This window comes from Hyperoodon ampullatus (assembly GCF_949752795.1).
Source record: "Hyperoodon ampullatus genome assembly, chromosome: 10".
Classification (NCBI taxonomy): Eukaryota; Metazoa; Chordata; class Mammalia; order Artiodactyla; family Ziphiidae; genus Hyperoodon; species Hyperoodon ampullatus.
In genome coordinates, this window is record NC_136923.1 from 35,935,773 (window position 1) to 35,963,583 (window position 27,811).

At 48.3% G+C, this 27,811-nt stretch overlaps 1 protein-coding gene across 5 annotated transcripts in view; it reads right to left on the reverse strand.

The window, feature by feature from the left end:
- The window catches only part of CACNA1D (calcium voltage-gated channel subunit alpha1 D), a gene marked incomplete at both ends in the record, with an annotated part of 464,657 nt that overhangs the window by 59,745 nt on the left and 377,101 nt on the right, over positions 1-27,811 (reverse strand). For all 5 annotated transcript variants that reach the window (XM_079713181.1, XM_079713184.1, XM_079713182.1 and 2 more), the window contains 16 exons: positions 1,470-1,616; positions 2,971-3,023; positions 3,111-3,218; positions 4,030-4,117; positions 5,600-5,706; positions 8,346-8,405; positions 11,654-11,783; positions 13,935-14,082; positions 14,830-14,896; positions 15,759-15,828; positions 16,357-16,471; positions 19,165-19,285; positions 21,835-22,042; positions 22,173-22,398; positions 23,316-23,476; positions 26,920-26,946. In XM_079713181.1, coding sequence (XP_079569307.1) covers positions 1,470-1,616; positions 2,971-3,023; positions 3,111-3,218; positions 4,030-4,117; positions 5,600-5,706; positions 8,346-8,405; positions 11,654-11,783; positions 13,935-14,082; positions 14,830-14,896; positions 15,759-15,828; positions 16,357-16,471; positions 19,165-19,285; positions 21,835-22,042; positions 22,173-22,398; positions 23,316-23,476; positions 26,920-26,946 — 1,836 coding nt within the window. The remainder of the gene's footprint in view (positions 1-1,469; positions 1,617-2,970; positions 3,024-3,110; positions 3,219-4,029; positions 4,118-5,599; positions 5,707-8,345; positions 8,406-11,653; positions 11,784-13,934; positions 14,083-14,829; positions 14,897-15,758; positions 15,829-16,356; positions 16,472-19,164; positions 19,286-21,834; positions 22,043-22,172; positions 22,399-23,315; positions 23,477-26,919; positions 26,947-27,811) is intronic.

Consider the following 27,811-nt stretch of genomic DNA (forward strand, 5'->3'; position numbering starts at 1 on the left):
GACAGAAGAGAGGAAGGACATCACATGGAAGACACTGGTGGAACTGAAAGCTGTAAACACAAGACAACGAGCGAGCGGCCAGGGCATTTCCAAAGCACTATGAGAGGTTCCCCAAACTGAAACAAGCACTAAAATTAAATATGTGCCAGGCAGAACTCTGAGCAGAAAGAGGGGCAATTACTGCAACAGCCTCCAATGCAATGTACGCTCATTCTGATGCAGATTCAGCCCTTCCAGGCACCCACCCGAGGCATGCACTGTGCTAGGTGCTTTCACATCCATCTGGAAAGGTGGACATACGGTCGTCCCTGTCTTACGGAAGCTCAGAGAGGGATCTAAGTGCCCAGGTCACAGTCCTGGGGGCAGAGCAGGAGTTGAGCCCACCTCCCCTGAGCCCCAAGCCCCAAGTTTGTTCATTTCCCTGCCATCCCTGGTGCCAGCTGCCACCCAGATTTACTAAAGTGCGGTGTTTAAAACCTGTGACCACAGCTAGCGCCTCTGTAGAGTGCAGGCTCTCACTCCATACTCGTCTTCTCGCAGGACCAATCCACCAATGAACAAGCCCCACCCAACTGTCCTTCTACTTCGCAGACACCCCACACATCCAGAGAGTCCTGCCAGCCTGTCCATCCCCCTCTGGGCATGAGAACTTGACACTCAGAACTCTATCAACGTATATATGTTGTGGTGGCAGGAGCTGGGGGGCCATCAGAGAGCAGAGAACAACAAACGCACAAGAGCTCCCCTTTCGTATTCTACCTTCTTTCCACTTTTCTTCCCTCACCCATCAAAATCCTAGCCATTCCTCAGGACCCTATGCTGCGTCTCTGACACACCAGGACCCTCCCGCTTGGCTTGGCTGAGGACACTGACTGAACGTGGGCTTTGAAAGGGGAAACCACATCCAGACAGCTCTGTTTCTTCCACAGGGCTTAGTACAGCATGTTACATGGAGTTGGTATCCAGAGCACACTTTATGAATGAGCCAGCAGGCGCGGCAGTGAAAGACGTGGCACAATGGCACGTATTCGTACATTACTAGGAGTGAATGAACAAATGAATCAATGGTCTGGGACGCTATCAAGGGCCTCTCTAGGAACAGTGTAGTGGCAGCTTTACTGATGAGGTGACACGGGAGCTGGCCTGAAAAATGCCTCTGGGGACTCCCCATCCACATCCAGTGATGCCCCCCCAGGAGCCCGCTGAGAGATACCCACCTTCCACCACCCCAGCTGCCCAAATCCGAGAGTCCTGGCTGCCCACAGGGGTTAATCTTTTGCCTAATCAGACAGAGGAGCCCTGTGGGCCAGGAAGTGAGTGATAAGTGGTCCAAAGTTAAAAAGTCATAGAAAAGGCCTACAAAACTGGAGAAGAGCAGCAGGACTCGCTCTCCAGGAGAGACGGCTCAGCCCAGAGTGCCCGCCAAGCAGCAGGAGCGTCCCTGGGAGACAAACGATCTCGGTACTCACGCGGGCCAGCCCTCGAACGTGGAGACCGTGAACAGAGCCATCATAGCTGAGAGGACGTTGTCAAAGTTGAAATCGCTGTTTTGCCAGATCCTCTCACGGACCACAGGGCTATCGACATCCCCATCCTTGTAGAGGATGAAGAGCCCCCTAGAGAGGAAAGGAAGTGGGCGGTCACCCTGGCAGGATGTGGAATCTGTCACACTGCCCGATCCCTCCCCCGGCCAGGCCACTGTTCTGAGCATGGCACAGCCTGCGTTTCTCCGTATCTTGCCCTGCATTTAGCCTACTCTACGGTTCAAATAACCGTGCAGCCATGACTAAATGAGTATTCTCCAGAGTAACCAGGCAGACACCCAGCCTGATCACAAATGAAAACTACCGAACAAGAACCATCCCTCATACAATGGCCTCAAAGTGTGCAATGTTTTGGCCATGCAGAATTCCACAAGCTCTGGGAAACAAGCCCAGGCATCCTCTCATCTACATTTTAGTTTTAATCAAATTCCTTCTCTTATACTAACAATATTCCCAGTTTTCTTTCCAAAACAATTCTATAATCGCTGGCACACAGTACTTCTCCTAGAATGTCTCTATTTCACGGATGAGAAGGCCGACTTAGCGAGGGAAGGGAAAGCGTCTTCACGCGGCTGCTGTGCTGTCACCTCCGTGGGCGCCCCCCACCCCAGAGCGTGAACGGGGCCCCTGAGGTGCGCTGCCACAGTCACATGGCCTTTGGTGCTCTCTGACTGCACCTTCTGCTGAAAAGAAACCCTCAATGAACACAGTGCAAGCAGGCCAGCCTTGCCTGGTGACATCTCAAAAGGACAGGGACACAGGGACATCTATGCTTCTAAGGTCTCAGAACTTCAGGCAATGGTCTCCGTGTCTACCTTCACAGTCTTCTGGATGCATTGGGATAAGAGGAATGAGTATATGCCACCTGCTCTCTCCTCTGCCCATTACTGTGAACGAACATATGGCCAAGATGTGGATGACGGGAGCAAGGAGAAAGAAGCATCCTGGGACCTGTCAGAAGAGGGTGGCCAGATCCTGAACTCCAGGAAGTTAAGCTTCAAGTTCTGGTTTGAGGAAAAAACTGGATACGTGGCTGTAGGGGGAGGTTTTGGGGAGCATTTCATAATTGTTATTTTACGTTTTAGAGCCCACTCTCTCCCCCAGTTTACTGATTCTGTACCAAACGTCAGAAGTCATCCGTCCATGCCTTAAGGGTGAGGAAAAGCTTTGGAACTAGACAGAAGTGGTGCTCCCTCCACAATGTGATTGTATGAAACGTCACTGAACTGTACAGTTTGAAATGGTTGATTTTACGTTATGTGAATTTCACCTCAAAACAAAACCCTTCCATGTCTCCAGCCATGAGCTGAGCTCTCAGGCCTCTTGTCCTCCACAACAAAAACTTCTGAAATGCTAGCACGAGCGGATTCTCGAAGCTTTTTATCTGTTCTTCCAAATTCCCCACTCCCACGTTCAGGACACTCACCTGCATTCTTCGGGGTTACTTTTGGCTTCATCTGTGCATCGATAAAACTTTCCCTGGATACAAAACAGACAGACAGTCAAATGTGGGCTCTGCCTGAAGAAGACGGGCTGGGCTCCATGCTTGAAGGCCCTTCCCTGTACCTTGAAGAGCTGCACCCCGATGCAGGCAAACATGAACTGGAGGAGGGTGGTGACGATCATGATGTTGCCAATTGTCCGGATGGCCACAAAGACGCACTGGACCACGTGCTAGGGAGAGGGGGTGGGGAGGGGACAGGGGAGCGTTACTTCCCTGTGTTACTTTAGCCACGGGATGAACTAATACCAGCCAAGATTTCCTATGATTATACGCATTTTTATATTATTTTCCTACCTGACAGTCCCTTATGCTTCGCGTTTCAGGTAGTTATCTATGGAATTACCCCCAGTGCATTATGGCCACCTGGGAGGAACATCCTGTAAGCAGGTCCCTCCTTGGCTTCCTCCAAAGCAGTGAGCTCAGTCAGAAGAAATGCCGTGGGGTACAGCACTACCTGGCACACAGGCCCACAGGGCCCTGTACCCCATAAGACGACTTAGGAAAATGTAAACCCTCTGGGCTTTTGTACAAACTGCACAAGAACAGATTTAAAGACTAAAAGAAACCCAAAGGAATACTATTAATAATGAAAAAAGTAATGAAGTGTGAACAGTAATCAAATAAAGAAAAACATCTTAAATTAACAAAAAATTTAAAAAATAATAACTTTTTTCATGGAAAGCCATTTTATTTTAAATATAGCAGTGTGTACATGTCAATCCCAAACTCCCAATCTATCCCTCCCCCTACCCTTCCCCCCATGGTAACCATAAGATCATTCTCTAAGTCTGTGAGTAAAATAATAACTTGAAAAACACTACCAGCACTTAGCAGAGGCAGCTTCATTGGTCAGAAATGTTCTTTTCAGAGGCAAAGCTCACTGGAAAATCCATCAGGCCTCAACCCAGTCCCGGCCCAGAAAAATCAGTGATGACAGCTAACCCCAACCAAAGCCAGCCCAGCCTGGAGAGGAATCCAAACCTTAAGTCCTTTTGCTCTGTTGATTGCCCTGAGCGGTCTCAGGACCCTTAAGACTCTCAGGATCTTCACAACAGAGATGGCACTGGATCTAAGGGAAAAAGCAGAGGAAAGCAAGCAAGCAGAGTGTATTACAGTGGGTAAAATGCTGTGAGATGATTTCACTTTAGTAGAACTATGGTGGGGCCACGTGGAGCACAGCTAATCTCTCCCCATGGCCCACACACGAGGGTGGGTCTCCTCCTTCCGGCCCACGCTCCATGGCACGTCCTAAGCCAGGCCCCCTGCACTCTCAGAGACCCTGACAGGCACACAACTAATGCAGCAGAGACACAATTTAGGAGCTTGCTTTATTCTTTCCACCTGATGTAAACGCAAGGCAGTACTTGGCTGAGTTGCGTTGGTTTGGTTGGTTTTCTAAGCTTGGAGGCCTGCTGCAGTGCCCTGGTGCTGGGCTTCTCTGGCCTTCAAGGAGTCCGCTGTTGGGCAGGAGAGATGGCAACTGCAAGCCAGCATGTAGGTGTGACAACAGAGGGAAGGCAGTCAGGGGAACACACCTTGGGGAGTCTGGGAAGGCCCCACAGAGGTGATATCAGGTGAGTCCCAAGTGGGTATGGGGTTAGCATATGGGGGGGTGCAGCTGAAGGGCGCAGGCACAGCTGTGAGCTTACAGGCATTACAAAGATACTCGTGAGAATGCCTTTCCGAGTTGTGACTACATGGCTCCCTCTCACTGGGTACTGATGGGAGGTGAGGAAGAGGATTTTCACACAGGGCAGTTTCAGGCAGGGGTCCTCCCCCTTCTGAGGGGGATAGAGCCTCTCATTTCCCTTTAGTTCAGAGGCCATGTGCACACATGTGCTCTCATATGGGGGGCACTGATGGTCAGCACCTGAGCAGAGGTGCTTCAAAGTCAGCAGGAGAGCAAGGCCACCCCTGGACGCTCCCACTGGAGCCTCTGCCCCAAAACCCCAGGTACGGCAGGCAGGCAGTGTACAGCCGGGGCTGTACCCCACCAGAAATCCCTCAATGCCATGGAAAGGTCCTGGGGCTCTGACTTGCAGCTTTGGCCCCTCGTAGCTAAAAATTTTAGATGGCAAAAGGGTCATAGCAGCTGATTTATCCTGGAGAGGAAGGGAAGCCTTCAATATCCAAGCTGGAAAGCCCTGAGAGGTCACCTCATCCAACCCCTCCTGTATAGATGGGGAACTGAGATCCTGGGAGAGGAGCCCCCACCGGCCCCGGGCCCTGGACCAGCCTCTGGAGAACCCAGACTAGAGTCCAGCTGCCCTCCCTCCTAGTCTAGACTTCTTTCACCCTCTTTTGAAAAAAATATCACAGAGAATAATGAGCACAACCCAGCAGAGGACATAAAAAGAAAAACAGAAACACAAGAAAGGATGAGTTGTCCCAATGCTTTCTGGCATGGGCACAAATTAAGCTTTCCCAGATAACCGAATGCCATAATTAAAATGATGCCTAGGCTTTATGAATTATGTTAAGATTCCTCACATAGACCTTCCTGCCCAACAGTCCTGTACACACACGTTCACGCACGCCCCAGAATACTTACTGGATCCCAAATGACACCAGAGACACCCCAACGACCAGCATATCCAGTAAGTTGAAGTAGTTCCTGCAGAAAGCCCCTTTGTGGAGGAAAGCTCCAAAAGTCGTCATCTATAAGCAGAATCATGAGTGAGTTAGAGTTTTGTTTTTCTTTTCTCTCTGCAAAGGAAAAGAAACCTGGGCTCTTTACAAAAGCTTGAGCAAAGTATGACCTTATGAACAAGTGTGCATTAGGAAGCCAGAAATGTAAACCAACAGGGCAGAGCAACTGAATGCTTTGTTCAAAAATGGAAAAGGGGCAGCTGATTTCCTATACATTTTAAAAGAAGAGAGCAATTATTTCACTGGACCTTATTACAGTGAAAACAGATTTCAATTATGAATATATCGTTGGCACGTCCAAAGGCTCTGTCTCGGCAGAGAGTCCACTTGACCAGGTTTGTCAGGATGTAATCACTGCCCAGACAACCTGGCTTCCCCACAAAACGCCAGTTCCAGCCCTTCTGAGACCCCAGCCGAGCCCACATTGCTCCAACCCAGACTTCCCAAGTGGGGCTAGAAGTGCCCGAGCCCCGGGCTCACATGCTCCGTTGATATAGAAACTTGCTTGGTTTTCCCAGGCCCCGTATTGCTCCTAACGGCCCTTACTGATACACCCATTTTAAAGGCTCCTCCAAGCCCAGCTACTCTAGCACGTGCCAGGTGTAGCTCAGAAGCCATCACCTGCTAAGTCACGGCCCCAAGTACCCGGAGCCCACACCGCAGGTTCCCCACTGAGCTTCTTGAATAAGGAGCTTAGTGAGGAAGTGCTCCAGAATAAAAACTGCAAAATACATGGAGTTACTGCTTCTTTAGAAAAACAGATGGGAGAAGTTTCAGATAAGTACAGGAGAGGAGGGGCAGAGCTGGGAGCTAATTATACTGGCCCGTATGGAACTGCCAATAATTAACCCTATTTAACCTGCAAAAAAAAGGCCACTTCAAATGGTTTAACCCAGTATCCAAACAGCCTTCCAAATCCTCCCCAGGCCACCAGGAACCACTCTTTCGATGTCAGCTGCTTCTCAGAGATTCTGCATTTTCTGAATCCTTCTTGTTTTAGCTCATTTTCCACTCTATGAGATACTTTCAAAATGAGAATTGATTTGGAAGATTTAAGTCACTGAGGCAAATATATAAAAATTGAAAAGCAATAATTGTGGGTTGTTTTCTTTTAAATAAACCTGTATCTCTTTGCCCTGAAGCCCAAGAGGAACTAAATGCATTGGACAACTTAAAAATGTGGAAAGTAAAACCTCAATTAAACAGGCTAACAGGCTAAAGACAACATTTCCTGTTCAGTTTGAGGAGAAGGCAAATTGCCAAGAAAAAAAGCAGCTCAGGATGAAGCAGAGGCCAGGTGAGCGTCCTTGCACCCCACGCCCTGTGCCTTCTGCTCCAATGCCCATCACCGTGGAGACGGAGGTAGAATCTGTTCACTGACCCAGGCAGCATCTCACTTAGGACAACCGTTAAGCAAATTTACTGGCCTAAAGGCAGGAAAATGAACTCAAATGCCTAGAAGATTTTTAACAAGGGTTTAAACAGAGGTTGGTTCGTTGGTTTTGTGCTAGTATTTTCATTAACCAAAAAAAAAAGAGAGAGAAGATAACTAAATACCCTATTGCTTGGAATGTTAACTGAGGTTTCATTTTACAGAAGATTTTGTAAAGAACCCAAGTTCCACGGTACATTAAAATACATTTTTTTCTTTTTTTTTGTCCTGAGATGCACACACAAAAACCCCAACATGGTTTAAAGAAACTGTGGTTCCAAGACCTCATTTCCCAGCTTGTCTCTCCACTAGGAGATGACTGCCCTGACAGCTGTCCCGGGCCACGTTGTCCCAGTACTGTGAGGAAGCATGCCCCTCAGCAAGTCAGGGGTTCTGGGCTCTCTGCTGTGGGTCTCCAGACCTCTGAGTACATAGGAACGAGCTCTCCCCAGGGTGGCCTTCACAACCAGTACACAAACCACATGCAGCAATGGCAACTGGCAACTCATGCATGGGCAGTACATTCCGGGCCCCCTGTCCAGAGGGTGTGCTTTTCGTTTGTGTAAATGTAAGCCCATCCATTAAAACAGATATATCTTAACACAAAGAGACCCACATTATCTTGCAAACCCTGTTGCAAGAAAATAGTGTGTTACTCTTTTAGGGCACTGAAAACATAATGCAGTCAAAGAAATGAGAAGAGAGACATTCCCTTCGCAGAAGAAATGCTTTTCCTCTGATTTTGATGTCAAGAAGGGTGGAAGAAAGTTCACACATAGTGTTGTATCTGTTATCAGTTGACACATTTCAGAGGACATTAAAAAAGGAGCAAAATATAATCTCCAATCACTATTAGGAAGCCAAAGTAGCTCCTACATGCATTCAAAGGTTAAAAAGAAACAGCAAAAACAAGTTGAATGGTTACAGGAAAAAAAATCCTTTGGTTAAAAAAAAAAAAAGCGGAGCTTGATCACAGAGGACAAAAACTGAAAATAGCCAGAAGCACGTCACGCGTCTTGGCCGTGTGTCACACACAGGAGCAGGCCCCTGAAACACACTCCTGTGGCACCTGTTACCTTCAAAACGATCTCAAATGCAAAAGTACCAGTGAAGACATAATCTGCATAACCTAGCATCTGGAAGGTAAACAAAGAATTGCCACCGTTATTGCTACCGCTGCTTTAGAGTATGCGAGGATCAATGAAAAAGCCATTACCTTTAACAGGATTTCAACAGTAAAGATGGCTGTGAAAGCATAGTCAAAGTAACCCAGTATCTGCAAGGCACAACACGTGGAGATGAGAAAAAGGCATCCGGACAAACCCCAACAGCTACAGGCCCACAAGCGGTCAGAGACCCGTTCTCCCGGGATATGCCTGCCACCCTGGAGGAAAGTGCAGAGATGCTCAAAGGGCCCCACTTTGGTCCAACCAAGAGCTTTGGGGATACTTACCTCCTGTAACCACTCCTGGTGACTGGCCCCCTCCGCCCCCGGCCCAGCCTCGTGTTCTGGGCAGACAGAGGCTCACTTATGAAAGCACTATGCTGATAGGTAACTTGTGGCACCAGATAAATTAGTCTCACATACATTTTAGATTTTTAACTGTCTTTTTGGTAGAATGAAATATGCTGTGATTCAGCTGAACTTTGGATTGGAGGGAAAATGTAAACAAAGGTATTAGTGGCACCAAGTGGGGCCACGTGTCCCCTCCAGTTCCAGCCCATTCAATCAGGGAGCAAACACCCTTCCCCCACCGATGTGCCCGGCTGGAGAAATCTGCAAGGAAGAGTTTCACTTATCATCTTCCTCCTGCCCGCTGCTCTGCATCTAACACTGCTCTCTCTCTTAAGGCAGGTTTTTTCCTTGCTGGGCCCATTCAAAGAACTGACTGACTTGGCCTCTGAATGATGGTCCAGGCCACTTTATCAGCATTTCTGAGAATACCGTCTCCTTTCCAACCAGTGGAGTCCTGCTAACCCCTTCTGGGGTCCCTGCTTCTCCTCAGAGCCATGCGGGCTGAAGGGCGGGCAGGTGGGCAGCAGTGGGCCTAAGGCTGACCACAGGGAATCCTCAGCCACAAACACAGCAGCCGAGACTCTGCCACTGGAAGAGGCCATCTTGGCTGCTTATCTGCATGACAACTGGGCTCTGTGGTTTGGGGAAACTGAAGAGAGCGGCCCTGGAAGATAACCCGTGGAGCCCACCCAGGCCAACTCCGTTCATTTCACAGATGTGGATGCTGAGAACGGGGGCAGCTGCTCAGGCCACGCGGCCAGTCTCTGCATCGCTGAGAGGGAAGCCAGGCCTCCGATATGCCAGTCAAGAGCCACGGGCCCTGCTGTGTCCGTGTGGGACCCACCCCAGGGGAGTCCTTACTACTGTTACACTAAGGCGAGGACCTCTGTTTCAAAGGCAGCCCTCCTCGCTGAAGTTCTCTCTCTTCAGACAGTATTATTCATTTTCCAAACTGTTTCCATTTGGGGATTTATACATTTTGCTGGAACCCTTCTGTGTATCTGTGTTTCTGGCCAGGCAATAAAAGGTCTTTCCCAGTACACTACCAAGGCTGCCCACGGGGAACCCTGCCCCTCCGCCTTAGCCCCTCCGAGGTCGCAGCAGGGCTGTGCCTGCTGAAAGCACATGGGTAGCCAAGAATGACACAGCTGCCGACAAGCCAACAATTCGGCCTGGTACCCGGGGTCAAAGCTCTTGGACGCAGGTTGTTCTTTCCTCACTCTGCCTCCTTTCTCTTTTTCACTAATCAATCAGCTAAGGATTTAAAAAAAAAAAAAAGCACTGCATGATATTAGTTATATGACGTATCTAAAGTAGTGAAACTCGCAGAGAGAAAGCAGAATGGCGGTTGTCAGGGGCTGTGGGAGGTGGACGTGGGTAAAGTTCCTGTCATACAAGGTGAGTGAGTTCCAGAGATCTGACATCCAACATGGTGCCCAGGGTTAAGGATACGGTCTTGTATCCTTAAAATTTTGTCAAGGAAAATCTCATGTTAAGTGTTCTGACTACAGTCAAATAAAAACACTGTGGCATTTTAAAAGCAAGACACACGTACATATGTACATCTATTAAAAAAGAACAATAACATTCTTGGGAAAAGTGGCAGGGAAATAAACCCATGGGGAAGCAATTACAATAAAAAATTAGAACATGAGGCCCGCACGTAAATTAACTCTTTGTCAATCTGTGTTCTAGGACTAGCTTCTGATCTAGTCCATCACATAATGGTATTTTTTTTCCCAAACAGCTTTTCCGCCTTGTGTCTCATCTTTCGGATGGAACCAGTGACACTGAGGGCCTTGTTCCATCTGAGTGTTTAGACAGTCTCGAGAATCTTAACAAAAGCCCTAACCTCTGAGTACAGATTGAGACAGGCTCAGGGCCTTCATCTTTACATCACCCACACATGCTTTGAGGGGAAGATCTTTTAATCTTCATATCAGGGTGCCTGAATTTCAGCAATCTGATAGATTGGGTTTGCCAGGCTTCAAACCAAGAGCACTGGAAATGAAAAGACAGTACAGGGCTTGGTTGTCACAACTGAAATTGTGCGACACTGATCTGGTGATTTGTCTAAATCCACAAATCTCTAAAAATCTCTTGTACCAAAAGAGGTACCAACCAGGCAAGGCAGCGACCCCTGACGGCCTCGCACACTTGCGGGCCTCCCTCCCCGGGCAGCTTTCTGGGCGATCACCTGAAACTGCGCTACGGTATTGAGGCCGGGCAGTCAACAGGCTACAGTCCTCTGAAGCTGTCTCACCTCTGGACTGTTCTCAGTGCTGACAGCTGACCTGCTGAGACTGAACTGCTCAGGCAGGATCTGATTTAGGTATCAGTCTCTGCCCAACATCGATGCTGGGAAAGGGAGCCAGCCCTAAATTATGAAACTGATTACAAATACAAGACTAAACCCTCTGCTTGTTTTCTTTGTAAAGCCACCTCCTGCCCCAAACTAACCAAAACTTAGTTCTTCTCCACTGAACCCTTCAGGTCCACATCTGTCATTTCCCTAACTTGTATTTCTTGTCAGTAACAGAACCAAGTAGCTTTGTGCATTTAAGTCTTCCTGCCAACCCTACATAAGAGCTCCCGGGCATGTGACACACCTGGTTTCAATTTTACTTTCTCTCCTGCTGGATGCTGCCACCAGGCGGGAATCTCAAAATAGGTGTGCGTGTGACTTGGACCAGGGAAGGGGAAAGAGGGACCGAGATGTTGGCAGCGAGGAACGGAGAGGTAGAGAAGCGGAGCCCCTGAAAATACCCAGGTATTGCAGGATATTTGAAACGAGGGGCAAAACATATGATTCAATAAAAGTTTGTGCCCGTAAAACAAAACCTCTCTGGCACTGACAAACCTGAAACAAAATGCCTACAGGTGAACAAGAGGCCCACTTGAGCTTTTGTCCTCATGGCCCCTGAAGGCCCTGCGCGGACGCAGCCTCTGCCCGAGAGCTCAGCGCCGACCCGGGGAGCCCCGCCCTGCCGTCCTCGCTGGGGGCTTACAGTGTTCCGGAAGGAGTGGCTGCGGATGGGGTCCTCGGCGGCGAGGGCAGCGCTGCTCAGCATGATGAAGACGAGGATAAGGTTGGTGAAGATGTGGTGGTTGATGAGCTTGTGGCAGCCCACGCGGATCCTGCGGGGAAAGCCGCCGCATGGACGCAGCCCCAGAAGGCCCCGGGCCCTCAGCACACTAGGGCCACTCCACGGTGACGAGCCAGGTGGAGGACAGCTGTCCCTGTGCCGCCCAAGCCCCGACCCAGCAAACGGACCCACCGGACCATCAGCCCCTGGAAACCCCAGGAAGGCAGACCCCAAGTGTACTGTATGGACACGCCACAGAGACCATTCACTGAGACCTTAAAAGTGTGGACACCGTCCATTTAAAGGTGAAGAAACTGAGGCTTCAGCCTGTGAAAGAACTTTCTTAAGGCGACCCAGCTATGGGAATTCCCCGGCGGTCCAGTGGTTAGGACTCTATGCTTTCACTGCCGAGGGCCCAGGTGTGATCCCTGGTCAGGGAACTAAAATCCCACAAGCCGAGTGGTGTGTGGCCAAAAAAAAAAAAAAAAAAAAAAGGTGACCCAGATAGTAGGGACCAGGGGCAGATTTCCAGTCCAGGTCTGAGGGTGACATATCCCCACCATAACATGAAGCCCAGCTGCTCCCTTTCCCTGCCTTGGAACAGAGACCGAGGTCAGAGCTCATGCCAACAGCTCACAAAGAATAGGAGCTATCCCAGCAGTTGGGCTGTATCAAAACATGACCACGGTGAGTGAGGCTTGGTGGAATCTCCTGTTATGTGGAGATTCCGTCATAAGTGCTATTTTTTGCGGGGAGGAGGGGGAGTCGACCCACAACAAGTACTTCTGAGAAAGTCAAGTGAAAGTTACACCATCACGCAAGAATCTTAGAAGGATGCTACTGCACGTGCTCAGCACCCCCAGCCCTGGCTCTCACAACGGCTCCACAGGCCATCAGAGCCTTTCCTGATGCCCCTGATGTCCCATGGGCTACTTAGTGAAGTTAGTGCCTGACTTCCCTTAGCCTCAATATTTGACTTGAGAATTTAAAGATTTTTTTTTTTTTTGTCTATAGACTACATGTAGGTTTTCCTTTGAAATGTTTTTTTCACTTTAAAAACTGGAGTCCACTTTATAGGAAGGTGACCCCTTGTTTCAAATCTTCCCTTTTGGGGCTGCTTAATGCTGGGATGTGGTCCCTGGAGGGCCTGCAAGCCATCAGCAGCAAGGGAAGGCCTTCCAGTGCTGTGAGGGCAGGAGTGCTCAAAGCTTTGGGGGAAAATCAATCCATTACTCCAATATAGGCAGAGGTAATGAGCTGTAGATGTCAGGGAGTCAGCTGAATAACTTTTTAAAAGAGATACCCAAACTGTCAACGGTAATGAGCGATAAAGACTGCCATCCAGGCTTCAAGTCGGTAAGACTGCAGCCCCCCTTGCTTCCCACCTATGTCTCCCTGGAGCCTGTGAATTTATGGAGTTCTTCGTTGACAGCCCAGAACTGCTTCTGCAATTCTAGAAACCTTTCCAGGAGCCATCGATTACCCCTGGCACTTCACTCCTTCCCAGATCATTTGAAAGCTAGAAACGAGCTAGTAAATACACATCTTCCTCTCACAGTACTTGTGAGTAATGACCATGCTCCTGGTGAGCACCTGATCATTTTAGCAAGAAAAATGCATTTTAAGCAGGATATCAGGGAGCTGAACTGAATAGCCACCATCTATACAATATCACTGAGCGATTATTACTTTATCACCATCAAACCCAGTAGGGAAAAGTAATCAACTAAACTGGATCTCTGGGTGAAGATACTCTGCAGAAGTTGGTCAAAATCCTCATCCCCCACAGCATCTTAACAGAAGGCCCCCTCGTGAAGAAAGGGTTCTTTGGATGGAAAACACTTCACAAGTGACGACTCACGGCACACCAGAGCTGTGGGCTCTGACCAAGCCACAGTATTGCACCACTGCTGCCCCAGTGCAGGGGTTGGGGGGAGGAGAATCTGGAACAGCACTTCTCCCAGGACCTGGTCACACCCCTAAGCCCCTGGTCCAGGCACAGGAAGGCTAGGAAGAGATGAACAGAGGGCAAAGGCAAGGCTGGAGCAGGACAGGGGTCTGAGGGGGCTTGGGGGCCCTGACGCTCAGGCGCAGAAAGGGGCTGAGAACCATCTTCCCTCACCCCATCCCCAGCCACCCTCAAGCAACCTGTAGGTTCCTGGGGGAGACGGGGCAGCTGTGCAACTAGAAAGGGGATATTTACGGGTTGGTCTTGCTAAGAATGAAGAAAGCGCTCCCTTCGGGGATGGGGGTGATTTTCTCTTTCATGTTCAACTCAGAGATTCTTCGAGGACGGGGGCCAGCAGGAACCTCGGGTTCATCCTCTTCCTCCTCCTCTTCCTCTTCACCTACTTTAAAGGAGACACTTTTTTTTTAGGCATGAAATAAACAAAGACTGCATTTGGGTTTCAATGGTCGTCCTCAATTTCATATGAATATTTGGCTTAAACGTTAACATCATCTATCAGCTTACATTAATCAAAACCCTTCCAAATCCAGACGGAGAGTATGTGGGGGTGGGGAGGGGCTGAGAAGTGGGCCCATCTGGTGAGCATGCGTAGCTGTGGGCATGAGGCCCCAGCAGGTTAAGATCTGAGCGAAGGTGAAGGTGGCAGCTGTGGGATTCTCACTGCCCATCCCCCCAGCACCTTGCTGCGTCCCCAGCAACCTCTGTGCTCAGCTCCAGCCTGAAAAACCGTGTGGGCTTTCAAGTCACACACAGGCCCCCAGGCTCCCTGACTCCACGGTCCCTCCTACGTCAGCCAGTAAAGGCCTCAGTCGAGGTGAAAGTATCAGGTGAGTGTTGATAACTGGCCATCTCCTAGAGAGACGTCCCAGCCCAGTGTGGGCTTGCCTTGCTCCACCTACACGTTCTCTCCCCACCCCCTGGAGCCTAGGTTACATGAGCCGCCCACAACCACAAGAAAAAGCAGAGCTAACCGGCCCACGAGGGGACTACACCCGTGGCCTCGGCAGCCTCGGCAGCCCTGCGTGTGCCCAGCTGGGCCAGCCAGCCGCAGACTCAGCCGCTGATCAGAGTGAGAGCAAAGACATATGGCTCATGCGCTGAGAGCCTGCCTCTGGCCTCCACCACATACCTGGCACATCACAAGGCGGGTAGGGGTCCTTGTCCTCATCCTCTTCTCGGTAGTCATCGATGGTGACCTGGGAAGACAGAGGTCTTGGGAGGAACGGAGACTGACTTAAATGTACTTGAGAGGGGCAAGTAAAGGCTCAACCCTGCCGTTCAGCAAGGGACAGAGGAATTGTCTCCAGAGTGTGCGCTGTATGTAAGTGTGTCGGGACAGCAGGTGCCCCCAGATGGTGACTCTGCTGAAAACAGAAGGTCTGAGGGCAGATGAGGAGTAAACTGGTGTAACCCCTGCCCAGCCATGGACAGCCAGCCCCACCCATGCCTCTTCCTCTCCCAACACTGGCACCCACGCTACATGAGAACTGCCTTACAGATTCCTGCCACCCCGCCAGACTGAGAGCCCCACACACACAGGGACCTCGCTGGTCTTGGCCGTTCCCGATCCCCAGTATCTGACACAGAGTCACCACTCAAAAAGTATTTACTGACTCACTGAATAAATGAACAAATTAATGAAAAATCCAGAGCTGACACGGTGCACGAAGTTTCACAGTAGGGCCCTGAGCACCCAGACCCTCTGATCCTGAGACACCCACGCTCTGGGGACAGACATCTTTCAGCAATCCTTGATTTTAATCCCCACTGAGAAGATACTGACACAGGTCAGGCCTGACCACATCATTCCAATCAAGAAAAAATAAGTGGTCAGACCAGTTCAGGATGCATCATACCAGCTCTCTGGTGAAATACTGTTAACCACGAGCTAAGTGCCTTAATTCACTCAGACACCCCTGGAAAGCCAGTGTTTATGACGGGGTGCCACACTTTCACTACTCCAAAATATCACACACAACACTGTCATGGTGTAAAGGGTACATTTATGGTGATATCAACAGAATCGTTTTGAAACCAAGTGGAGAATGTAACATCTACCTTGTTGTCACTGTTAGCTATCTGGTTGACTTCTGGTTTGTTGTTCTTTTTGTTTTCCAGGCTTTCTTTTCTACAGAGAAGAGGAGAGAAGAGAACAAAAAACCCCCAAGTAACCATATTGCTTTGTATAAAAAAGCTAATCAGGATTCTGAATCAACAGTGGCCCAGTGAAGGACAGAATTTAATTGGCAACAACCCTAATCGCAAGAACATAGCACAACCCACACCCAGAGCTTCCTGTTCACCTCACTGCACTGGATTCATTACACAGATCATCTTATTAAAATTCTCATCCAAGAGCTAATCAGCATTGAATGCATCATTTATTTTATGATGCCAAAGTTAACTGCAGTGATCCGTTAAGCATGGGGACGTGTAACTCCTACTCTCAGCTCCGAGGGGATGAGAGCCAAGGGCCTGGGTTCTGCCCAAGAGTCCATCCTCTTTGGTCGGCCTCACAGGACCAGCCAGGATCCCCACAAAGCAGCAGCACAGGAGCTGCAGCTGCTGTGGAGTCCGGTGCCCTGGCAGGCCCCACCTGCGAATGGCTCCCCGGGTCAAACCCTTCAGCAAACCGCCCAGGTGAAAATGGGGTTACCTGGCAATCTTCTTCCTTTCCTTTTCTTCAGCTTCCTCTTTCTGAGCAGTATTCAAACTTTCAGCATCAGCCAAATTGTCTACAGCGATGGCCAAGAAGACATTCAGTAGAATATCTAATTTGAAAATGTTAAGGATGCAACGCGGTTCTAAATGCAGCTACACACGGTCAATAATGGTAATGAAACACCCCCGTGTTCAGGAGGCTGGTGACAGGTAACTGTCCCCTAGTGCTATGTTCACTTGGTAAAGCTAGGAGACCAGAGTCCCACTTTTTTAAAAAACGAACTAGAACCTGTAGAAGATAAGCTGGCCAAACACAAAATTAAGACTCACCAAAACCCATGAAAACCTACAAACGCCAACATTCCCCTTCATGCGTGTGCATGTATGTGCTTGTGCACATGTGTCTATACATCTAGGTGTCTACGACACACATTGCATAAAACAATCTATAACACAAGCATGTTGTTTTTATGCATTTTGCATTTTGCTTTCTTTCTTTTAAAACACTCACACCCACAACATATCTATCTGGGGTGTCCTTTCCAAATAAGACCCTGTAAAGGCTACACATTATTCAAATGATGATCCCATCACACAAGGCAGCCTGAGCCTTTCTTATTTGAAATGACCTTCCGAGTCTGTGAATACCTTGTTCATTCATTAATTCCACAAACACTGACTGACTCCAGCACACCTGCCTTATTGCCTGATGGCGCTGGACTACTCCTCTGCATTGTCCCCCGGTGGCTGTATCTTAGACTATTGTGGTTGAATTTCATTTTTGCAAATAGTAAAAAGTTAGGTGACTGAACAAGTTATCAGGTTTTTGGCTCTTACTATAATGTTCTATGTGTGGTTTCCTTGAATGACTGAAAAAAATATCCTGAATAAGGTTCCCAAATCAGACGATGCCTGTTTCTTACTTGTTAGCAGTTAAGTACATTTTGGAGAAGCACAGGGATCAGAGGGCAATAAATAGGTCAAAACGACTCCCTTCTCTGACTGATGCTTCCCTCTAGCTGACGTACCACCACCTGCGTGCAAGACAACGGGAGCCCAGGGACCCCAAGACAGGAGAGGCACAGCACGGTCCCACACGCCCTCCACAATCTGAACTCTCAGGCAGGTTGCTGAACATGTCAACAAACATAACCTAACAAGGCGCTGATGATGAGCAGGCTTCCAGGGGATGTCATGCTTGGCCTATTCAAATCTTTAAAGAGGATAGAAATGTGAGTGGATTCTATGAAGACTTTCAAAACACCTTTGATACAGTAGGATTATTTTTTAACAGAGCGGCCATGAGCCTGGGGAAGCAGTCTGTCCTGGGCTTGGCGATGGCTTGGCAACACGAGCTCTCCTCTGACATGTGGTGCAATCACGGCTCAGAAAACGATTCGTGCTGGAATCACTGCATTGGGAATCCCTGATAATGATCACAACGAAGAAATACCGTATCTCTAGTCTTACAACGACACGAGATTCTTTTAGGTAGTAGAAAGAAAATGCAGGGTAATAAACCACAGGAAAATCTTACAAGTTTGTAACAGGTGGTTTCCAAGAGCAAATACCCATTATCTGTTTTCAGAAGGATTACCCACCAGACCCTCCTAAACAGTGATGTGCTGTGGAATTTATTTGAAAACATCTGTCAAGCACCTCTGATGTGCCAGGCACCGTTCTGGGTGCTGGAGACATGGGAGGAAACAGGACAGACTGGAGTCCAAGCTCCCAAGGAGCATCTATTCTAGCTGTGGGGGACAGAACAGAAACTACTTAAGGATTTCAGAGAGTAATACATGCACTACAAAGAAAACAATATCTAACTGGAAAGTGGCCAGGGAATACTTCTCTGCAGATTAGGGCCAGTATATGGCTGTGGCCTAAAGAATGAATCACGAGGAGAGCGGAAAAAGAAAATACTGATCATTCATTTAACAAACACTGACCAAGGGCTGTGTGTGCATGACCCTGTGGTGTAAGTCACGAGACATGCGAATACAAAAAGAGATCGCTGACTCAAGAAGCTTCTCATCTAGTTGGGAAGATGGAGAAATGCCACCCCAAACTCCAGCAGGGCCCACAGGCAGTAAGAGGCTTATGCAGAGAGCCTATCCTCTTATGCAGGAGAGCTGCCCTCTGGGCAGGGGGAGCAGGGTGGTTCCCTGCAGCAGGGCTGCTGGAGCTGCATGAGAGACTCCTAGGATTTCTATGTGTTGAGAGAGGGACTTCCATATAATACACAGAAGAACAAAGCATTGTTCCCACAGGTTTGCACTGGGGTTTCCACCCTGACGAAAATTCACTAACAAGCCAGAGAAGATGAAGGGGAAAACAGCTCAAGGGATGTTGTATGAAATTAAATTTGTTTTCCTCCTCTTAATCTGTCTTACCTCAATTTGATTACTAGCCAGCCAAAAGAACCTGGAAGCTAGAGGGACATTTTTCCTCCCTACACCCTCAAGGGTGATGGCACGGAGAACAACAGGGCTTTGCCCTAAGCCATCCCTTGGGACCTGTACGGGAGATGGGACGTCATGCCGAGTGGGCGGCCACTGGTGCAGCCCACGTGCCGTCTCAGGCTCCCTCCCGTGGCTCCTCTCATTCCTCAAAGCCTGACTGAGACTCTGCTTCTCCTGTGCTGCCCTAGCAACAGCAAAGGAGGGCACAAGAGTGAGGTGAGGGCACTCACCTCCCCACCACAATGGCTACCACCATTGCCATGGGGAAACTCAGAGAGGAAGACAGCAAACACGACAGGGACAACAAGGTGGTCCGGGGCAGCCCGAAGGCTGAAGGATACAGTTACCGCAAATGAAGAGGATGATGAAGTAGATGCAGACGATCATTCCCGAAGATGATGGGCCCCCGTACGCCATAATGCCATCATACATCACAGCATTCCAGTCTTCACCTGTCAGAATCTAAGAAGCCAAAACTGGGATCAATGGGCAGGTGGACTCACAGTTCCCACGGTTTTCCCAGAGCTCCTGGGGGCTGCCCGTGTCTGGTGTAACCTGCCTTTCACAGTTCAGTTTGCACTGAACAAATGCATCCGTTATCCTACAGTTTTTAAAATGTTATGCTTAATCACATAAATACATGAGTTAACTCTTTTGGTGAAAATAAAATAGCATTCCATGTAAGACTTGTGTACCCTTTGACTATACCCCAGCCCATTCGGTCCCCTCCCCAGGAGCATGCTGTTGGTGTGTCTCTCCAGGACCTTTGTGCAGTTAAACATGTATATACATACCCAGAGAAAACAGGCCGTACAACCGAATAGAAATTTGGCAAATGGTTTGAAAAGGTAAAGCAATTCACAGAAAAGGAACTATAAATGGCTCTTGCTCACATGAGAAGACATTCAACATCACTCCTGACAACAGTAATATCAGTTAAAACTACAATGAGATACCATTTCCATCTACCAGACTGGCAGTAATCAAAACGTCTGAACACTCACTTGGTGAAAGGGAGTTAGGCAAGGGGCAGTCCCCACACCCCATCACTGGAGGATGAACTACCACAGCCTTGAAGAGAATACTTGGGCAAGAGCGTCAAAGTTAAAAATGGATACACAGGGGCTTCCCTGGTGGCGTAGTGGTTGAGAGTCCGCCTGCCGATGCAGGGGACATGGGTTCATGCCCCGGTCCGGGAAGATCCCACATGCTGTGGAGTGGCTGGGCCCGTGAGCCATGGCCGCTGAGCCTGCACGTCCGGAGCCTGTGCTCCGCAACAGGAGAGGCCACAACAGTGAGAGGCCCGCATACCGCAAAAAACAAACAAACAAACAAACAAAAATGGATACACACCCTTTAAACCAGCAATGCCACTTGGGGGAATTTATCCTACAGACCTATTGTCACACACGTGCCCCATGGTGTATCTTCAAGGTCATCCACTCAGCCAAGACGAGACACAGTGGAATATTCATCAGCAGGGGACTGGGCCCATGAATTCTGGCACACCCACACCACACAACACGGCAGCATTGAAAAGGAGGCAGCAGCTTTTTACGGGCCAATAAAAAAGGTTCTTAAGGACATGTTAGGTGTTAAAAGGAAAGATGAAAAAAAGCATGTAGGATGAGCTACCATCTGTGTAAATTCATCTGTAGGTAGATAGGCAGGTAGGTATGTTTATTTACATCTGAGCGAATATACTGGGAGAATACCGAAGAATCTGCTTAATGGTGGTTGCCTCCGACAACGGGATATTGGTGGCTGGATGAGGGAGACTTGTCACTTTATATGCTTTTTTAACATTAGAATTTTGTGCCGTGCACATGTACTACAAAAACCACCGCCACCATGCATGTTTCTCTGAAAGTATCAAAAAAAAAAAAAAAAAAAAGACTCATCAGTGGCCAAAAATTAAAACTGAGTTATATTATACTTTATTGCTATAGGCCAGGTTGAGAGCAGTGACAGTAATTCCATTCACTTCAAAATGGCCAAGTAGGAAAGAACCTTAGAGATCATTCCCTAGGCTCTCATTTTTCAGAAAATAGCGACTTTCCAAGGTCACAGAGCTGAGCACTGGAGGAGCCACCGTGGGACGTCCGTGTGCACTGCCCCTCCCGACAGGCCTTCCCCCTCTCCCGCAGGACTTGCTGCTGGCATCGCATGTGAAAAGCAACAAGGGCAGATGAGGGCAACAAGGGCGCTGCGTGGCTTGTGGGATCTTAGTTTCCCGACCAGGGATGGAACCCACGCCCCCTGCAGTGGAAGCACGGAGTCCTAACCACTGGACCGCCAGGGAAGTCCCAGGCAGATGGGTCTTTTAAATCTACCTGCCAGGCTCTAAGGAACGGCTTCAGCTCACAATACACAAGATGGGGGTTTGGGACACCTCAGCTTACAGCCAGGTGGGGTGGAGAGGCTGGGCCTCTGAGTGCAGGGCCACCTGTGAACCTCTGACACTGCTGCTCCCTTCTCAGCCCGATGCCCGCCAAGGCCCCAACAGCAGAGACATCCTCAGAGTCTGTGTGTCCCCATTACATCACACGAGGGAGGACAACAAAGGGCCAGAAAGCTGTCACAACTCTTTAATCACCCTGATTCCTCTGACTATACACCAAGGTATTAGGGCTTTAGAAGTCACTTCTCTGCATAAATCCATTATAACCAGGATTACAAAACTTGCCTGCCGTCAAAAATTAGCAAAGGACAAGAAGAGGACTTTAGAGCCTATGTCACAGGAACCTCAGAAACCTCATACAATCAAACACAAATTTTGGGTTGATTATTTCGTAATACAACTAGTGGTCTCACAAAAACGTGAAATCACAGCACATAGATCTGGAGTGAGATGCAAAACAAATGACTTAAATGGCACAAAATTAATCAGTGTTATTAGGGCAGAGGTTACTGATACAATAGCAATGGAGTGTTCTGTCTTATTGATTTGTGGACAGATGAGAAGGCATCCCCTAAGGTGCAGCCCAGGGCAAGGATGGCGGGGGACCCACCTGGAACACCGTTAGAAGAGCTTGAGGGAAATTATCAAAGGTGCTCCGCTTGGTTTGCGTTTCATCAAAATTAAACTTGCCACCGAACAGCTGCATCCCCAGCAAGGAAAAGATGATGATGAAGAGAAAAAGCAGAAGCAGCAGCGAAGCGATGGACTTCATGGAGTTTAACAAGGATGCCACCAAGTTGCTCAGGGAGGTCCAGTGCCTGCAAGTCAAGACAAGGGGGTGAGCCCAGAGCACCACCGGGGATGGAGCAGAAGGTCCCCCAGGTGGGGACAGGGCTGACCACCACCCACGTTCAGAAAACACCTGCAGTGAGATGCGCACGTCCTCACCTGGTCACTTTGAAAATTCTCAAGAGCCGAACACAGCGAAACACAGAGATGCCCAGAGGAGACATGATTTCCAGTTCCACCAAGATCGTTTCAGTAATTCCTCCACACACCACGAAGCAATCAAACCGATTGAAAAGAGAGACGAAATATGCCTGGAGACCCAAGCTGTACATCTTCACAAGCATCTCGCAGGTGAACAGAGCCAAGAGGACTTTGTTAGCGATATCTAGAAAGACAAAGGGGCACATGTCCTCGGGATCTCGTCACGGGAGTGGCTCTGACCTCTCCCTCGCCACCTCCCTCTCACCAGCCACTGCCAGAAGTGCCCCAAGAACCTCTGCCCTCATCTTTGCTCTTGCCCCAATTACAGAAATGCGGCACGAACGCTTATGGTCTGCTTGTCTGTCAGGCTCTAGTCCTGCTTCTGGCTACTACCCAGACATGTGCCCCTTGGAGAAGTTCCTTGGTTTCTCTGGGCCTCAGTTTCACTGACTGTAAAATGGGGAGGGGCAGCTTACCACATAATCTCTGATACTTTTGAGCCCTGAAAGCCTACAATTCTGCATTTAGGTCATGACGTGGTTTTAGTTTGTTTGTTTCAATCAGTAACAAAAAAAATCTGTTGGATCTTCCTTAAAGCACCATGATCTAAGAAGCAGTTGCCTATCAAGATCACTTCAGAAAATGCCACCCAGCAGGCTGGAGAGTCAGACAGAAACAGATTTGACTTGATGTCAGGCAGGGCTTCACAATGGCTCAAAACTGCTGAACTCAGAATAGGATGAGCTCTCATACCACCCTGCTGGGGCATTCGAGGTAGGTGAACAGCCACCGCTTGCAAAGCTTCCAGTGGAGACGGGGAGAAGGGATTATGAGGTCCCTTCCAGCTGCCTGATTCCTTGATCCCAGGTTGTCACAGGGTGAAGACAATGAGCTGCTCTGGAGTTATCAGCTTCAAGGTGCTCACAGACCACACCCCCTCTCCAGGTGCGCCCTGTGCTTGGTTCTGCCGCCTTCCAAGCTACTGCTCACTGGAAATGGTCCTGGATGCTACCCTATGTCCATCAGAAAAGACTAGACTGCAGTCAGACAGCCTCAGGGATCCCCTATTCGGAACAAAAAGAGAACGGCTTCTGCTTATACCTTGAATCTGTGTCAACCAGTCAGGCTGGTCGTAGTGCTCAGAGGAAATGGTTAAGGTGTTGAGAAACACCAGGACAATAACCAGCCAGTAAAATGTGACAGACTTCACGGCAGCCCTACACCTCCTGCGACTGAAGCGGTTCCAGCGGCGCCAGCGGCGGCTGAAAGAGAAGCAAACGTTACTCCCTGGAAGACAGATGCAGCATCTGATGAACACCACACTGAAGAGTAGCTGCACTCTGGAGCTCCCAGCTGGGGTCCGGGTGCAGGGAGGAAAGATGAGAACAAATGGCATAGAAATGACCAGACCTCGTAAGACAAATTACTTTGGTTTTAAAATACAACTTTTAAAAGCACAGTCTTGACTTGATCATGCTATCAGTTTCCTTCCTATGGCTTTAGATAGCCCCATAATCTGTCATATGCAGTCCTCAAACCAGTTAGGAAATCTAGATATTCACAGAATCATGAGTTCGTACACATATGCAGTTCACGTGCCCACCTCGAGGCACATGGATCAGTCCGAGCTCTCAGGGCAGAGAGACCAGCTTATCATACACATCTCTTAATCATCATGCGGAATTTACCATGCAGCGAAGTGCTCCCAAACCCGAGTTTTCCTTTTAGGGAAACTTTCAGTCCTTTCTTAAATCTGGAGGTTCCTCTGGAGCCGGAGAGAGCTGTCGATGTTGAGTACTCCTGAGTCATCAGGTGCCCTTTCTAACTAGGGATGCTCAAAATATACCTTCAGGAGAAAAGCTAATATTGAATCATGTTTCCATACAAATAGAATGAGCTGAGCCAAACAGACAAGTAGCATGTCCTCTACCAATTTGCAGTTGCAGTACGTAATTAGAGAAAGTATTCTTTCCCTTAGCCCGTCTCCCTATAGGAAACGTTCCCTGCCACAGGATGGCTTGGTGAAGGGGGTCCCAGGGAAGGGCTGGCCGAGTGGCAGTGTCAGCTCTGTCCAGCCTGTGCTCAGTGACGGGGGGTGGTGGGCGCTTCCTTTAGGTGCTTGAGTCAGAAGAATCTCCAGGCTGTGTCCAGGGCTGTAGCCCTGGCCAACTCAGCTGTACCGATCTGCTAAGAACACTGTAACCCAGGGGCCAAAGAAAGAGTTGTGCCAGCTCTTTGGCAAGACCTGGAACAAGCAAGGTGCATTTGGTTACTGCTCTTGCTATGTGGTTTCTGATGGTAATGGCAGCTGGAAACATGATAACCAGCATAGAAGAAGTCCACTGAGGACACTAAAAACTGTCCCCACAAGACTGGGTTTCTCCTGTGATGCATAATTCAGTACACATAAGCAAGGTGGCCTGAACAAGATCCAGCCTTGGTGGGTCTATTCACGCTGCGGTGACAAGTCACAGGTGTCTCCCAAATCTAGGGGACTGTCTCATCCCCGCAAACCCTGCACGTGGAGATGAAGGCATGGTCCATGGCCCCTGTCCTTGAATAGTATACCAGGCTGTGGCAGGTAATTATAAATCCACACCAGGTGTTACACCCAGGGTACTGGGTACAGGAGCAAAGAGAAGGGAGCTGCAAGGGATCTTTGGAAGAGCTGGGGAAGGCTTCTTCAAAAAGCTGAGGTCTGGGCTGGCTCTCGATAGCTGAGTAAGAGTTAGCCGGGGGGAGAGGGCAGGGCACTCCACTCAGCTCCCCCAAAGAGACTTGGATGGGAAGAACCTGAGTGTGTGGTACATTTGATGGCTTGAAAGCAGTCCGGAATAACAAAGTGCAGAGTCTGGGAAGGGTGTCAAAACATGAGACCATGTTTTGGTGAGCTGGGGGCCAAATTATGAAGGAATTTAAATGCCCTCTGGCAACAAGAAGTCCATGAAAGGGCTTTAGTTCCCTGACCAGGGATTGAACCTGTGTCCCCTGCATTGGGAGTGTGGAGTCTTAACCGCTGGACCGCCAGGGAAGTCCCCTTTTTTTTAAGTCAGGTTTACTGAGATCTAATTTACATATGGTAAAATTTACTCTATTTAGTTCTACAGTCTGTAACCACAATCTAGATGTAGAATATTTCCATCACTCAATAAAGTTCCTTCATGGCACTTTGTAGTTAATCCACTCTGCTCACCTCAGCCCCAGAAACTACTGATTCGTTCTCTTTCTCTATTATTTTGCTTCATCTGGAATCCTATGAACAGAATCATACAATATATAGCTTTTTAAGACTGGCTTCCTTCACTTAGTAAAAATTCATTTGTGATTCATTTGTGTTGTTGATCTCTCAGTAGTTTTTTCCTTTCTTGTTGCTGAGTTTTAGTCCATCATATGGATGAATTATAATTTGTCTACCCTTTACCATTTGATGGACATTTGAGTTATTTACAGCTTTTGGCAATTTTAAATAAACATGTAAATGTTATATTTATAAATTATACATATATAATGCTTATGAATATAAACATTCATGAAAAAATTTTTCTGTGTAGATACCTATCTTCATTTCTCTTATATAAATACCTTAGAAGTGGGATTGCTGGGTCATATGGTAAATATATGTTTGACTTTATAAGAAACTGCCAACTTGCTTTTAAAATGGCTATGTCATTTGACATGTAGCAATGTATAAGAATTTTCATTGATCTGCATCCTTGTCAAACGTGGGATTGCCAGATTTTTAAATTTGATCCATTCTATAGATGTGTCATGGTATCTCACTGTGATTTTTAATTCTCATTTTCCTAATGACCAATGGTCATTTCATGTGCTTATTTGCCATCTGTATCTCTTCTTTGGCTACATGCCTATTAAAAATCTATTGTCTACTTTTTATTGGGTTGTTTTCCTATTACTGACATTATTCTTTATATATACTGGGTACTAGTCCTTTATCAATTATGTTTTGCAAATATTTTCTCTTCCAGTCTACAGCTGATCTTTTTCTTTCAAAGAGCAGTAGTTTTAATTTTGATGAAGTCCAATTTATCAGTTTTTCCTGTTACGGCCAGTGCTTTGGGTGTTGTACCCAAGAAACTTTTGCCTAAGCCAGGGTCACTAAGATTTTCTCCTATGTTTTCTTCTAGAATATTTACAGTTTTAAGTTTTACGTGTAGTTCTATTCCATTTCAAGTTAAGTTTTGTATATAGTGGTAAAACACTATTTCTAACTGAAAAATAATACTTATATGGAAAAGTATCAAACCATTGGTATACAGTTCAATGAGTTTTTACCAACAGACTGTGTAACCTGCACCCAGAGCAAGAAAGAGAACATTACGAGCAACTCAGAAGACCTCTCGAACTTCCTTCCATGGAAAAGCTTTAAGCAGAGAAGTGACAGGAAGTATCTCTCTTAGAGAAAGGACTCTGGGAGGGGATGTAAAGGGTTGATTAGTAGGCACAACGTTGCTCATTGCTGCATCTTATTGGTCTGTCTGTTTTGGAAGGGGGGAATCTTTGGCACCTACTACACTGTTCTCCAAGGCAGGTACTTACTGTTTACTGGGCAGATTCATCTTCTACATGAATGTTAGTGCCCACAGAGTGAAAAACCAAGTCTAGAGCAACTCTATGTAAAATTCAGAAGTCTGAACATAAAAAACCCACACAGGCTTAAGAAAAAGTACAGAAAGAAGATACTGACCTGAGCTTGGATTTTGAGATGGCTTGACTGAAAGAAAGACAAAAAGAATATGATTCCTGTTAGGAAGTCTTGAGGATACACTCCCCCCACATTTCAGCAGAGATATCATAAAAGCCATGCATGGAAGCCTGGACCCAGCACCCCCGGCTCCCGCAGCGGGCCAGCTGGGGTGAGCGCCGAGCAGGGGGCCAAGCAAGAGAAGACTCTTAGCTGCCTGAGCAGCCCTGGCACAGGTGGTGATGCCAGGGGTTCTTCTCCCCTCACCCAAATTCCTCACACTGCAGCCAGCAGGCCCTCTCCTGCCCACCGCTCAGCCTCACATCTCAACAGCAGCACATGCTGCTGCTACTACAGCAAAAGGAGCCCTGGGCTCGGAGTCCTAGCTCTGCTCTTCACTCACTGCGAGAGCTTGGGCAAGCAGCGCACCTTTTGGAGCTTCAGTGTGCTCATCTGTAAAATGGCAAGACAAACCCATTCCCTGCCTACTTCATGCTATCGTAGGAGGGCAGAGCAAGAGAGAGGAGGCAAATCTACCTCATGAACTGTTGAGTTTCCTGCTCCTAACACATCATTTTCATGAACCTCTGCCAAGGAGATCAGATTCTCCTAAAAACGACACCCGTACTCAACAGACATAAGACCCAAAGGACACCAGCAGAAAGCAAACAGAACCGCATGGGCCTCCCCCAAAAGCAGGCAATGCTCTGCACGCTGCACGATGCTGGTGCACCCACTGCTGCAGCCCAGCTCGTCTAGAAAAAAGCCAGTGGGTGTTAAAGTGATGGCATCCTCCACAGTTAGGAGAGGGTGGTGCAGGGCTCGAGACAAAGTGCGTGAGCCGAGGAGGGCAGGGTCTCGTTATCCAGCCACTATACATGAGGTTGGGAGACCC